This window comes from Pseudophryne corroboree, chromosome 8 (assembly GCF_028390025.1).
Source record: "Pseudophryne corroboree isolate aPseCor3 chromosome 8, aPseCor3.hap2, whole genome shotgun sequence".
Classification (NCBI taxonomy): domain Eukaryota; kingdom Metazoa; phylum Chordata; class Amphibia; order Anura; family Myobatrachidae; genus Pseudophryne; species Pseudophryne corroboree.
The window spans coordinates 244,830,556-244,845,321 of record NC_086451.1 but is presented as its reverse complement, the minus strand read 5'-3'; the positions used below and the strand labels follow the sequence as shown (position 1 = coordinate 244,845,321).

The following is a 14,766-nucleotide window of genomic DNA, read 5'->3' as shown; positions in this document are numbered from 1 at the left end:
GGCCTCTGAGATGCCTGGGCAGGCGCTGGCGGAGATGCCGGCTGTCCCAAAGCTGCGTCATTGAACCTTTTATGCAAGGAGTTGACACGGTCGGTTAATACCTGCCACATATCCATCCACTCAGGTGTCTGCCCCGCAGGGGGCGACATCACACTTATCGGCACCTGCTCCGCCTCCACGTAAGCGTCCTCATCAAACATGTCGACACAGCCGTACCGACACACCGCACACACACACAGGGAATGCTCTGACTGAGGACAGGACCCCACAAAGTCCTTTGGGGAGACAGAGAGAGAGTATGCCAGCACACACCAGAGCGCTATATAACAGAGGGATATACACTATACACAAAGTGAATTTTCCCCCTATAGCTGCTTATATCACAATTTGCGCCTAAATTTATGTGCCCCCCCCTCTCTTTTTTACCCTTTCTGTAGTGTCTACTGCAGGGGAGAGCCTGGGGAGCGTCCTTCCAGCTGAGCTGTGAAGAGAAAATGGCGCTGGCTGTGCTGAGGGAGATAGCCCCGCCCCTTCAACGGCGGGCTTCTCCCGCTTTTTATAACGTTAATGGTGGGGGTTTCTGCACATATACTGTATTATGTGCTTTTTATTGCCAAAAGGTATATTAATTGCTACCTTATTGAAGACCGAAGTCTTCAGCCGCCGATTTCCTCCGTATTCTGGCTCTGCAAGGGGGACGGCGGCGCGGCTCCGGGAACGGACGATCGAGGTCGGGCCCTGTGTTCGATCCCTCTGGAGCTAATGGTGTCCAGTAGCCTAGAAGCACAAGCTAGCTGCAAGCAGGTAGGTTTGCTTCTCTCCCCTAAGTCCCACGTAGCAGTGAATCTGTTGCCAGCAGATCTCACTGAAAATAAAAAACCTAACAAATACTTTTCTTTTTAGTGAACTCAGGAGAGCCCACTAAGTGCATCCAGCTCAGGCCGGGCACAGATTCTAACTGAGGTCTGGAGGAGGGGCATAGAGGGTGGAGCCAGTGCACACCAGATGTAGTACCTAATCTTTTCTTTAAAGAAGTGCCCAGTCTCCTGCGGAGCCCGTCTATTCCCCATGGTCCTTACGGAGTACCCAGCATCCACTAGGACGTCAGAGAAAGCAGCAGTAAAAATATACTGTATGTTAAAAGTAGCTACTATAATAAAATCTTATGTACAGATCAATATTAAGCTGTAATTGGTAGTGTTCAGTGTATTGATAGAAAGCACATTAACACTGGAGGCATCTCCTGCACACCTTTACTAACAATAATTGAAAGGAGATCAAGGGAGGCCGATAGAGCAGCTGTCATTAAACCAAGCACCAGAAAGAAAACTAATGGTTTCTGTATACTGGTTAAGTGTCTAAATACAGATATTCTTATTTTCACCCAGGAATTACAATTATTTCTTTTTTAAAACCTATATAAATCGGTTATGCAACTTTTTTTGTCCGCAATGACAACGATGATTTTGATGGTTCAGATGCCATTTGATAACGTGTGTGATGTAGATGTGCAATAAGGTTGCAAGGTTTTGATAAGAGGTCAGGTTGTTGAGGAATAACACATCAAAGTTAGGAGGGCTAATCCCGAGCCGTTTAATACCGGAAAACGGGATTGAAAAATGAACCATCCCAGGATAGGGTTGCTACCCCATCGGCCCAGCCCACACCCTATCTAAGCATCCTCTGTGCAGGAAGGGAAGGGGGGGTGGAGCCACTTATACCCCTTTCATATCAGCACCTCTGAACACGGGTTTTTGGTACATGAACGCGCATAGCCCATGTTCATGTGCAGTGTGAAAGGGTGACGGGGTTGAAATACCAGGTCGACTGACCCAGTATTTCAACCCTGCACTTGAGCAGGGTTGAACCAGTGTTCAACCCGGCTTACTGTGCGGTGTGAACGGGAGCCAGGTCGATGCGACCCGTTTACTCTCTATGTACAGGGGGAACTTGGAGATCATGTGATCTCCAAGCGCTGCCCACGCCAAGTCATCACTGACGTCAGCAACCCGGCAATATACAGTATGAAAGGCACCTGAGGCGGGTCGCACCCTGGGAGCTCTCATGTCAGGCTCCCGGGTGCGACCCACCTCAGGCGGTGTGAAAATGGAAGCCGGAGGACTGCGGGTGGTCAGGGCGACGCATGCGGCTCTGTGACCTCTGATTTCACGTCACGCTGCGCAGTGCGCACAGGTACAGGGGGAGTTGGGCAGCATCTGAGCTTGCTGAAGACTTTCAGCGCTGCCCGGAATAGAAAAAAGTAAGGTGGTGGGCAATTTTAGGCCGGGATCCCGCCGGTCCTGATCCCAGGATTGGCCACCATAATCAAAGTCGTGATTTGTTTCCCCACATACAGTAAACTTTCGAGGAGAATGTTGTAAATCACAATAATATGGGGAGGGGGGGGGGGGGGGGGGGGTTGGCTTGGTTGACTTGTACAGCATAAAAATGTCCCACAATTGAACATAATAGTACAAGTACCAATGGTGGGACCACTACTCTTCGGCTAGTAAGAAAAGGCAACTTTCTATAAGCATGTATCTCATAACATCTCCTTTGAAGGTATTTTCAAGAGATCGTGATTTTCACAGTAAGTTTCTGCTAGTTATAAATAACTTTTTTCCCCCACCAGAAACCTTGTACTGACCTGTCCAGTCTGCGACATTGGAAATGAATAGAAGAGAGTAATAGTAGGACACCAGTATTATCAGGCTCTTGTCTCCAAAGCTGCATACAATGTCTTTCAGCGGCTTCAAAGTCTCCTGCCTGATATTCCCGATGAGCCAACTCCGCTAACCCTTGGAAGGAAAGCATACGTTTCGTTGGTTCTAGAGAATCATCAAAACATCCAGGGGGAAAGCAATAATTAGAATATGGAAATAAAAGAAAATAAAAAATAAAACTGATGTAAACGGGGGGGAAAGGTGATTCATAGCAAACAAAATATGGTATGATGCATGATTTCACCCAAAAATCACTAATGCCTGGCAAATGCAACCTTCACTATGATGTATATTCCACAGGTGGGAGCATGTGTCACCATTTCAGGTTTTTGTTACAAGCTTTTCTCTAGTGCAGAACCATTCACTGGCAGTCCCCAAAAGCAGCAAACTTTTACAACAGTAACCACTTAATTTAGAGGTGCAAATGGAAGTATCTTATACCGCATTCAGACCGCAAATGCCGGATCCTACCCGGTAAGACAAACGTGTACTTACCGGGTGGGATCCGGCATTTGCGCTCCGCTGCTGGCTTTCCGACCCGGCAATATACCGGGTCGGTTGCCATAGCAGTGGTGGGAGCAGCAGCAGCAGGGGCGGGGGTGGAGGCGGCGCCGGGAGATGAGCTCATCTCCTGCGCCGCCTCTCCCTATGCTGTGAATGGGAACCGTGTCGCATCGACACGGCTCCCATTCACACCGCACCTGACCCGGTAATCAACCCGGGTAAAACCCTTTTTTACCGGGTTGAATTACCGGGTCAGGCGACCCGCTAAATCGTCAAAGGACCTTTCACATCGCATACTGACCCGGTTCGACACGGCAATATGCCGTGTCGATACCGGGTTATTTGTGCGATGTGAAAGGGGTATAATGGTATCAAAAATAGTCCCTCAGCATTTACCGGTTGAGTCTCATATCTGAAAATTCGATGTATGCAAATTCGATATATCCAAAATACTCCAAATCAACAGTTTTGAATGCAACGGAGATAGTGACACCTTTGCTTTCTCTGACTGTTCAATGTACACAATCTATGTTTCAAGCACAAAATTACCTTCAAACTGTGTGTATGGGGTGTACATGGAACAGGATGGAATTCAATTGTTACGCGTTGCAACTGTCAGTCTCGGGCGCCCGATTGACCAATTTAGCTGTTGCCTCATTAGGGCATGATCAGCTGGCGGCAGCAGCATTTCAGCTCACTGCCCCCAGAGCAGAAATTTTAGAAAATGTCTGCTGTTTGGGTGCCCAAACAGCACTTTTTCCGTTGTGGTCATTAGTTTAGACGGGTTTTGCAAATTACACGGCTAAACCCTGAATAATGGGCTGTGATAAACGCAACAAGTAATTAATTATCACGTATAAAAAAAAAAAACAGAATTCCACCCATAAATGTATTTAAGGGGCGATTAAATAGTTTTTTTTAGCGCCCAATCTCTAAAGTGACACAGATCGTGGGGCGCCATTCAATTGGTGTTTTTAAACATGCTGATTTGGTGCTGCTTGGGAGCCCAAACAGGTCACGTTTCTGCTCACCAGCTCAGAAGGCAGCAAGCAAAAATGCTAGCCCCAGCAGCTGTTTGTGCCCGAACGAAGCAACAACTGAATTTCCTCCATCGGTTGCCCGGCAGTGACAGCCGACAGCAAAAACAATTGAATTCCCCATAGTTTAGACTTGTGTCCCATCCCCGATGAATCTCATTCACAAAAAAGGGGGGGATTCAATGGTTATCGCCCGTCTAAAAAGTGGCGGGAGATCTCAGGGGGGCGATATCAATTGAGGTCACCTATTGCGCTGATTGTGCCTATTAGCCTACAGCAACTAAACTAACGGATGTAATTGGGTAAGTGCAATTTGGGCGCCCAAATGGGTCACTTTCACACATTTCAGCTTGCCACCCTCGGAGGGTGCGAGCTGAAATGTAGACACCGGCAGCCGATCACACACGAATGGAGCTGCAACTGAATAGCTCAGTTGGGCATCATCTACTACATGGGTCTTCAACCTGCGACCCTCCAGCTGCTGTGGAACTACATATCCCAGCATGCCCTGCCTCAGTTTTAGCATACCTTAATAGCAAAACTGTGGCAGGGCATGCTGGGATGTGTAGTTTCACAGCAGCTGGAGGGCCACAGGATGAAGACCCATGATTTACTGGCTGCCGGCTAGAAATACATATGAATCTCGCCCAAAGATTCCAAAATACAGAAAAATCTGAAATCCAAAATACTTCTGCTCCAAAATATTTTCAGAAATGGGAGTCTCAACCTTTAGCTTTTATACAGGTCTTGTTTATGAACCTATTGAGCCAATTGAATTGTGATTCAAATTTTTAATGGACACCCATAATTGTATAATGACTCGCCACTTTAACAGGGCGAGATGCAATTGTTTGGGTGCCCATTATTTATGCGTGCTAACCACGCCCACAAGTACCAGGTTTAGTCATGCAAAACCCAACTGAATTACTCCGCACATTTCTGCTTGCCCCCTCAGGAAGCTGCATGCAGAAATATTAGCGTGCCCATTGGCAGAAACAACTGAATAGCTGCTGGTGGGCAAGCACGGGTGCAGCAATTGAATTGCCCCCTAGATATTTTCACTGCAAAAATATCAGCGACAAACTAGAAGCACTAAGCAGTTAAAAAGCATTAATGAATGGAATGTAAAAAAATGGTAAAATAAAAAAAATAAAAAAAACAAAGAGAAAATAAAAAAGTAAAATAAAAAAACGTTAACGGCAGAGGGGAAAATATGCACAAAATCATTTTTATAGCAGTCATGTGGCTTTTGTAGCAGACATATATCCAATTTAATATTGCCTTTTCTCTATGCACCATCCACAGCAAAACAGAAATTGAGAATTCATGAAAAAAAATAATTCGAAGAAGACACATTCTTATAGAGGCAGTACCATGAAAACACATCGGGCTCGATTCAATTCGATGGCAGTTGAACCGTGCCGGGAACTAGCTCCCGGTGCTATTTAATACAGCGCAGTGGTAAGTCTGAGAACGCCCATTCTCCCGGACTAAACAGGGTGTTTTGTCGGGAGAGCGAGCATTCTTCGACTTCAGTGCCCGGCGCAACGCTATTTCCACCGCGGTAAGGGCAGAAATCAGCATTGCGCAGGCTCTTGTCAGAATTCTGTCGTTGGGTGTCACATGGAGCTAATTCCTGGCGCTATTTAACTCTGAATTGTGCCCATTGTTTTAAATACCGTATTTGCCGGCGTATAAGACGACTTTTTCCCCCTGAAAAACATGCCTCCAAGCGGGGGGGTCGTCTTATACGCCGGGCGGGAAGTCGTCTTATACACCCGGTGCGGGAAGTCGCGAAACAGGGGCGTGGCCTAGCATAAGGGGGCGTGGCCTCACGGGCGGACCCCCGTTTTCAGCAATCCAGGGGGTTAAGAAGATGATGTTGGCTGCCCCCCCTACTTCCCCCGTGAAGTGCCTCTCTCTCACCTGTGTGAGTGTACGGCGCTGCCGGCGGGTGAATCTGTGTGAAGTCCGGCTCCTACACAGGGACAGGAGCCAGGTGCTGCACGTATTGTTACAGTGCAGCACCCGGCTCATGTCACAGAGCAGGAGCCGACATTCAGCAGTGACAGGCGGTTAGGCAGGGAGGACAGCGGACAGCGGCAGCACTGACATGTCTCTTACAGTATAAGAGATTTGGAGTATCAAGGTATGCATAAGAAGGGGGGGGGGGGGGGGACAGCGGCTTAGGCAGGGGGGACAGCGGCAGCACTGCAGGAAAGCTGCAGGTGAGGGGGGCTTACAACTTTATGTGGTGGGTTAATACTGGTACTACAGGTATCCATAATATGGATTCAAGGGCGGACCAGACAGCTGCTAGTGACAGGGAGACGGCAGGGGTAGTCTTATATGGCAAGTACATAACAAACTATGTTTTGAGTGGAAATGTTGGGGGGTCGTCTTATACGCCCAGTCGTCTTATACGCCGGCAAATACAGTAAGTGTCCTTTAAACAAACAAAATAACATGCTGACATACTCTAGTTTTATTACAGAGGAAATAACCTATTTGCATCCCCAAATATTTACTTTTGATTGTTAATTTGCTAGGTTTTCACCAGATGGGTTATAGTCAACAGGGGTGATTCAAGTGTTCCAGACACCCCCTGCTGGCAATCTAAATGAATAGTCATCAGAGCAATTCAATTGTTGCTCCAGACGCTCATGAGACGCAGTAGACACATTGGGGGAGATTCAAATGTTTGAAAAGTCAGTTGGGAGTCTGTTTTTTTTCCTATCTAATGGGTAACACTAGACATCCAACCGACTTATCAAACATTTCAATCTCCCCCATTTTATTTTGCCATACGAGAAAAGAAACAAGTGTGAAAGTACGTAGTTTGGGTGCCCAAACCAGGAATTTAGATGGGTTTAGTTGCTTTGCGCAGTTAAACCTGATGCTTTCAGGCAAGTTAAATGCTAATGGACGACCAGAGAAACAATTGAATTGCTCTGTATCGGGAGCCCATTTGTATCGAAATCCTGCAGGGGGCGCACAGCATAACTGAATTGTCTCCAATGGGGTCAATTCAATTCGGCAACAGATGAATAGCGCCGGGAATTAGCTCCCGACGCTATTCAATTCAGCTAAAGTTAAGTCGGCGAATGCCCGCTCTCACCGACTTAACAGGTAGTTTTGTCGGGAGAACGGGCATTCTCCGACTTAACTACCCGCGGCGATGCTGATTCCCGACAGAATCAGCCTCGCGCCGGCCACACTTTTGTCTGTTTCAATTCATGACAATTGCGGGTAACTAGTAGCTGAATTGAACAGCATCGGTAGCTAATTCCCGGCGCTATTCATCTGTTGCCGAATTGAATCGACCCCACTGTGTTGCAAACCAAAACCACTCAGTTCAGATGAATTTAGATTGACTTACTGAAACAGTACTCTGAATTATTGATTGCTACGTTACATAATGTAAAAAAAAAAAAAAAATCATGCAAATCATCCAATGCTGCACATCTCCTGATCTTCAGAATCAGTTATGAGCACACAGATTTCCAGCCATTTCGGGCACTGGCCATGGAGAAGAACCAGTCCTAAAGTACATTAGGGGCCTACAGTATATTATTGCAGTCCTCAATCACAAGCTAATAAGTAATCTTTTGATCACCTTTACCAAACAATCTTAATAATCTGGACACACTTAATCACACTGATTATATATTAGATATATTTTGGGACTACACCTAGATAAGCATCAGCAATACAAATGACATTTATCTTTAAAATTGTATTAAAAATAAACAAAAATAGGATTTTATACACCTACCGGTAAATCCTTTTCTCGTAGTCCGTACAGGATGCTGGGGTTCCATTTAGTACAATGGGTATAAAAGGGTCCACTAAGCCACTGGCACTTTAAGAGTTTAATAGTGTGGGCTGGCCCTTTCCTCTATGCCCCTCCTATCGGGCACAGTTTCTAGACTGAGTCTGAGGAGACTGACATACTTCGGGAGAAGGAAATACACAGATATGTATGAGCTGGTGTGAATCTCACCACTAACAAAAGTAAAGCCAAGCTTACCAGCAACGGCTGAAACAATACTGAACCAAGTAACAATGCAGGACATCGAAGCACTGGGCGGGCGCCCAGCATTCTCTATGGACTACGAGAAAAGGATTTACCGGTAGGTATATAAAATCCTATTTTCTCTTACGACCTAGAGGATGCTGGGGTTCCATTTAATACCAAAGCTCCCAGAACGGGGAGGGGGAGAGTGGTGAGGTTCCTGCAGAACAGATTGGCCTCTGAGGACCTAAAGTTTGGTCAAAGTATCGAACTTGTAGAACTTAGCAAACGTGTTCGACCCTGACCAAGTAGCTGCTTGGCAAAGCTGAATAGCCGAGACACCCCGCGTTGAGCTTATTTATCTACCTGGATATCACTCTCCTACCCATTTCTGGGACTGTTTAAACCTTGGCTCCAAATGGACACTTCCAATCACTGAGGACACTCTGCAAACAAAGATCCGATCCATTCCTACAGCTAGCAATGGACTCTTCCTAAAGCTGATGCCATCATATTTTACTGTGGATTCGGTAACTACCTTTGTGTTCCGGTGTATGCTATCTGGAGACTGTCCTAGCTATAAGGATTTATACAGAGCAATTAAGGGGAGTCGAAAAATCATCTTTTATCCAGTGTGATATTATTATCTGCAAGTGTTATATTTATGGGTAATAGGAATCGATTCCTGTGTTTTTAAATGTAATAATAAATCTGTTATATATTTTTATTTAAGCAAACCCTCTTATTATTCTCATCCAGCGCTGGTATACTGTTTTTCTTTTCTTTATTATTGGAGAACTTGACCATCCTCCTATCAGCTGCTGTTGACTGCGCACTTACGTATTTCTTTCATTTTTACACTGCCGTAGAATTAGCATGCTGGATAGTAAGCCTGATCTAGCGAGAAATCGTCTGCTTAGAAGCAGGACACCCAACCTTGTTGGGATCATAAAAGACAAATAGTGTCCCCGACTTCCTGCGACGAGCAGTCCTCTTCACATATATTTTCAAAGCCTGCACAACATCCAAGGACTTTGAGGTAATCAAGGCGTCAGTAGCCACTGGCACCACAATAGGTTGGTTGATATGATAAGCCGACAACCTTTGGAAGAAATTGCTGACGCGTTCTGAGATCAGCTCTATCATGGAAAATCAAGTAGGGGCTCTTGTGCGACAGTGCCCCCAATTCTGACACACGTCGGGCAGATGCCAATGCCAACAGTGTGATTGCCAAGTAAGAAACTTTATGTCTACCTCCTGTAAAGGCTCGAACCAATCCGATTGCAGGAACTGCAGCACCACATTAAGATCCCAAGGTGCCGTAGGAGGCACAAAAGGTGGTTGGATGAGCAGAACTCCTTTCAAGAATGTCTGAACCTCAGGAAGAGTAGCCAATTTGTGTTTGGAAGAAAATGGACATGGCCAAAATCTGGACCTTTATGGAGCCCAAGCGTAGGCCGACATCCATACCTGCCTGTAGAAAAAGAAAAACGGCCTAGCTGAAACGCCACCGTTGGAAACTTCTTGGATTCACACCAAGACACATACTTTTTCCAAAGCCGATGGTATTGCTTAGCCGTTACCCCCTTCCTAACTTGGATCAGAGTAGGAATGACCTTGTTCGGAATGCCCTTCCGAGTGGAGATCTGGCGTTCAACCTCCATGCCATCAAAAGTAGCCGTGGTAAGTCTTGATAGGCGAACGGCCCGTTGTAGAAGGTCCTCTCGAAGAGGAAGAGGCCCCGGATACCCTAGCAGTAATTCCAGAAGATCCACGTAACAAGCCCTTCTTGGCCAGTCCGGAGCAATGAGGATCGCCGGACCTCTTGTACTTTTTATTACCTTGAGAATCCTTGGGATAAGTGAAAGTGGAGGGAACACATACACTGACTGGAACACCCACAGAGTTACCAGGGTATCCACCGCCACTGCTTGTGGGTCTTGTGACCTGGAACAGTACCACCAAAGCTTCTTGTTGAGGCGAAAGGCCATCATGTCTATTCTGAGGTACACCCCATCGGCTTGTTACCTCTGTGAATACCTCTGGGTGGCGGCCCCATTCTTCTGGAGATCGTGTCTGCTTACGAAGTCCGCTTACCAGTTGTCCAATCCCGGAATGAAGATCACCAACAGCGCCACCGCGTGCCTTTCTGTCTAGAGAAGGATTCTTGTTACCTGCTGCTCTGCTCTTTGTTCCGCCCTGCCTGTTTATGTAGGACACCGCTGTGACGTTGTCTGACTGAACCTGAATGGCTTGATCTTGCAGAAGATGTGCCGCTTGTAGAAGGCCGTTGTATATGGCCCTTAGTTCCAGAACGTTTATTGGAAGGAGATTACTGACTAGACCACCTTCCTTGGAACTTTTGCCCCTGGGTGACTGCTCCCCAGCCGTTGAGACTTGCAGCCGTGGTTAGAAGAAACCAATTCTGATTCCCGAACCTGCGGCCCTCGAGTAGGTGAGAACTTTGGAGCGACCAGAGGAGTGAAATTCTGGCTTTCAGCGACAGGCGTATCCACTGGTGCATGTGAAGATGCGATCCCGACCACTTGTCCAGGAGATCCAGCTGAAAGAACCGTGCATGGAAACTTCCGTACTGTAGAGCCTCGTAGGAGGCTACCATCTTTCCCAGAAGACGAATGCACTGATGAACCGATACCCTGGCTGGCCTCAGGACATCCCGGACCATTGATTGGATCACCAACGCTTTCTCCACCGGTAGAAACACCCTCTGCACTTCTGTGTCGAGTATCATCCCCAGGAAGGGCAGTCTCCTTGTCGGCTCGAAATGTGACTTTGGACAGTTCAGGATCCACCCATGATCCTGGAGTAGTTGAGTTGAGAAAGCAATACTCTGCAACAACCTCTCCCTGAAAGATGCCTTTATCAGTAGATTGTCCAGATATGGAATTAGGTTCACTACCTGCTTGCGGAGGAGGAGCATCATCTCTGCCATGACCTTGGTGAACACCCTCGGTGCTGTGGAGAGGCCAAATGGCAACGTCTGGAACGGATAATGACGGTCCTGTAGTGCAAACCATAGGTAAGCCTGATGAGGCGGCCAGATCGGAATGTGAAGACGCGTCCTTGATATCCAGGGATACTAGAAATTACCCCTCCTCCAGACCCGAGATCACCTCTCTCAGAGACTCCATCTTGAATTTGAATACCCTCAAGTAGGGGTCCAATGACTGTTCAATATAGGCCTTACCGAATCATCCGGTTTCGGTACCACAAACAGGTTTGAGTAATAACCCTTGTGTTGTAGGTGAGGCGGAACTGGAACAAGGACATTTGTTTGTACCAATTTTTGTATGGCTTCCTTTAGGATAGCACTTTCTGTCAGCGAAGCTGGTAAGCCTGATTTGAAGAATCTGTGAGGCGGGAGTTCCTGAAACTCCAGTCTGTACCCCTGGGCAACAATATCTTTAACCCAGGGGTCTAGGCATGACGACGCCCAGACGTGACTGAAGTCTTTTAGTCTCGCTCCCACCTGCCCAATTCCCAGGCTGGGAGGTCCACAGTCATGCTGAAGATTTTGAGGAAGCAGAACCTGGTTTCTGTTCCTGGGAACCTGTTGGTGCAGGTTTTCTGGATTTTCCCCGACCTCATCTAATGAAGTATGGGGGGGGCCTTTGGATTTTTTACATTTTGCGGTCCGAAAGGACTGCAGCGTAGGATAAGATTTCTTAGAGGCTGCTAACGCGGAGGGAAGAATGGTCGACTTACCCGCAGTCGCCGTGGATATCCACGCATCCAAAGCGTCCCCGAACAGGGCCTGACCTGTGAAGGGTAGGTTCTCCACACTTATCTTGGATTCTGCATCCGCAGTCCATTGGCGTAGCCAGAGTCCTCTACGTGTCGAGACTGCCACGGATGTAGCCCTTGCATTAAGCAGTACTCCACCATAAAACCTGCAGAATCCTGTATGGGACGTAAAAACAAGTCAATGTCACTCCTATACATAGTATCTAATTCCTCCAGTAATGTGCCTGACCACTTTACTATGGCACGCACAAGCAATAGTGGGCGTTAAGAGCCACTCCTGTAGCAGTGTATAGTGATTTGAGCATAGTCTCAATCTTGCGGTCAGCCGGCTCCTTTAAGGCGGTTGAACCAGGGACAGGTAAAATCCACCTTTTTTGACAATCTAGATACAGAAGCGTCCACTATAGGTGGGTTTTCCCACTTTTCTGTCCTCGTCAGGTAAAGGGAAAGCAATGAGAATTCTTTTAGGGATCTGGAATTTTATCCTCTCGATTGTCCCAGAATTTTTCAAAGGAGTTTAACTCCTTAGAAGCAGGGTAGGTAAGCGAGGATTTCTCATTTACGGTAAATTAAGTTTCCTCTTCCTGCTCAGGTACCTTCTCAGTAATATGCAAAAATAGGTTTTTAATTACCTACCGGTAAATCCTTTTCTTGTAGTCCGTAGAGAATGCTGGGGTCCACATTAGTACCATGGGGTATAGACTGATCCACCAGGAGCCATAAGAATTTGAGTGTGGGGGCTGGCTCCTCCCTCTATGCCCCTCCTACCAGACAGTCTAGAAACTGTGCCCGAGGAGTCGGACATCTTCGAGAGAAGGATTATACACAGATAGTGGCAAGATTCATACCAGCTCACACAAAAGCTGAAACAATACTTAACCAAGTAACAAGGCAGTACGCAACTAAGAACAAAGTCGTACTAAACCAGATAACCATTGCAGGATAACAAAGCGCAGTGTGGGCGCCCAGCACACTCTACGGACTACGAGAAAAGGATTTACCGGTAGGTAATTAAAAACCTATTTTCTCTTACGTTCTAGAGGATGCTGGGGTCCACATTAGTACCATGGGGATGTACCAAAGCTCCCAGAACAGGAGGGAGAGCGCGAAGGCTCCTGCAGAACTGATTGACCAAACTTTAGGTCCTCAGAGGCCAAACTAAAGTATCAAACTTGTAGAACTTAGCAAACGTGTTCGACCCTGACCAAGTAGCCGCTCGGCAAAGCTGTAAAGCCGAGACACCCCGGGCAGCCGCCCAGGAAGACCCCACCTTACGTGTAGAGTGGGCCTTAACCGATTTCGGGCACGGCCATCCTGCCATAGAATATGCATGCTGGATAGTGAACCTGATCCAGCGAGAAATGGTCTGCTTTTTAGCAGGACACCCAAGTTTCTTGGGATCATACAGTACAAACAGAGTCCGATTTTGTGTGACGAGCAGTCCTCTTCACATAGATTCTCAAAAGCCCTCACAACATCCAAGGACTTTGATGCAATTGAGGAGCAAGCAGCAACTGGCACCACAATAGGTTGGTTGATATGAAAAGCCGACAACTTTTGGAAAGAACTGCTGACACGTCCTGAGCTCAGCTCTATCCTCATGGAAAATTAAGTAGGGGCTTTTACAGGACAAAGCCCCCAATTCCGACACACGTCGAGCAGAAGCAGAGGCCAACAAAGTGACCGCCATCCACGTGAGAAACTTAACCTCAGCCTCCTGTAAAGGCTCAAACCAATCCGATTGCAGGAACTGCAACACCATGTTAAGATCCCAGGGTGCAGTCGGCGCCACAAAGGGAGGCTGGATGTGTAGAACCTCTTTCAAAAAGGTCTGAACTTCAGGAAGGGCAGCCAATTGTTTCGGGGGGAAAAATGGATTAGGCCAAAATCTGGACCTTTATGGATCCCAAACGCAGACCCATTTCCACACCTGCTTGCAGGAAGAGTAGAAAACGTCCAAGTTGAAACTCCACTGTAGGAAATTTCTTGGATTCACACCAAGACACAATTTTTCCTGATACGATGGTGATGTTTAGACATTACCCCTTTCCTAGCCTGTATCAGGGTAGAAATAACCTTGCTTGGAATACCCTTTCGGGCTAAGATCTGGCGTTCAACCGCCATGCCTTCAAACATAGCCGCGGTAAGTCCTGATAAGCGATTGGCCCCTGTTGCAGAAGGTCCTCGCGAAGAGGAAGAGGCCATGGTTCTTCTAGCAGTAGGTCCAGAAGAGACACGTACCAAGCTCGCCTTGGCCAGTCCGGAGCAATGAGAATTGCCTGAACCCTTGTTCTCTTTATGAGCTTTAGAATTCTTGGAATGAGTGGAAGTGGAGGGAACACGTACACTAACTGGAACACCCACGGAGTTACCAGGGCATCCACCGCCACTGCTTGAGGGTCTCTCGACCTGGAACAGTACCTCCGAAGCTTATTGTTGAGACGTGAGGCCATCATGTCTACTCGAGGCGCACCCCAACGACTGGTCACGTCTGTGAACACCTACGGATGGAGGCCCCATTCTCCTGGATGGAGATCGTGTCTGCTGAGTAAGTCTGCTTCCCAGTTGTCGACTCCTGGGAGGAAGATCGCCGACATCGCCAACGCGTGCCTTTCTGCCCAGGAGGATGATACTTGTCACCTCTGACATTGCAGCTCGGCTCTTTGTACCTCCCTGTCGGTTTATGTAGGTCACCGCCGTTACATTGTCAGACTGTACTTGA

The 14,766-nt window shown here is 47.3% G+C and overlaps 1 protein-coding gene across 4 annotated transcripts in view; it reads right to left on the bottom strand.

The window, feature by feature from the left end:
• The window catches only part of OGT (O-linked N-acetylglucosamine (GlcNAc) transferase), a 430,584-nt gene that overhangs the window by 357,848 nt on the left and 57,970 nt on the right, over window positions 1-14,766 (bottom strand). For 3 of the 4 annotated variants that reach the window (XM_063937159.1, XM_063937158.1, XM_063937156.1), the window contains exon 2: window positions 2,648-2,828. In XM_063937159.1, the coding sequence (XP_063793229.1) occupies window positions 2,648-2,828 (181 nt within the window). The remainder of the gene's footprint in view (window positions 1-2,647; window positions 2,829-14,766) is intronic. The other variant, XM_063937157.1, reaches the window with a different exon arrangement.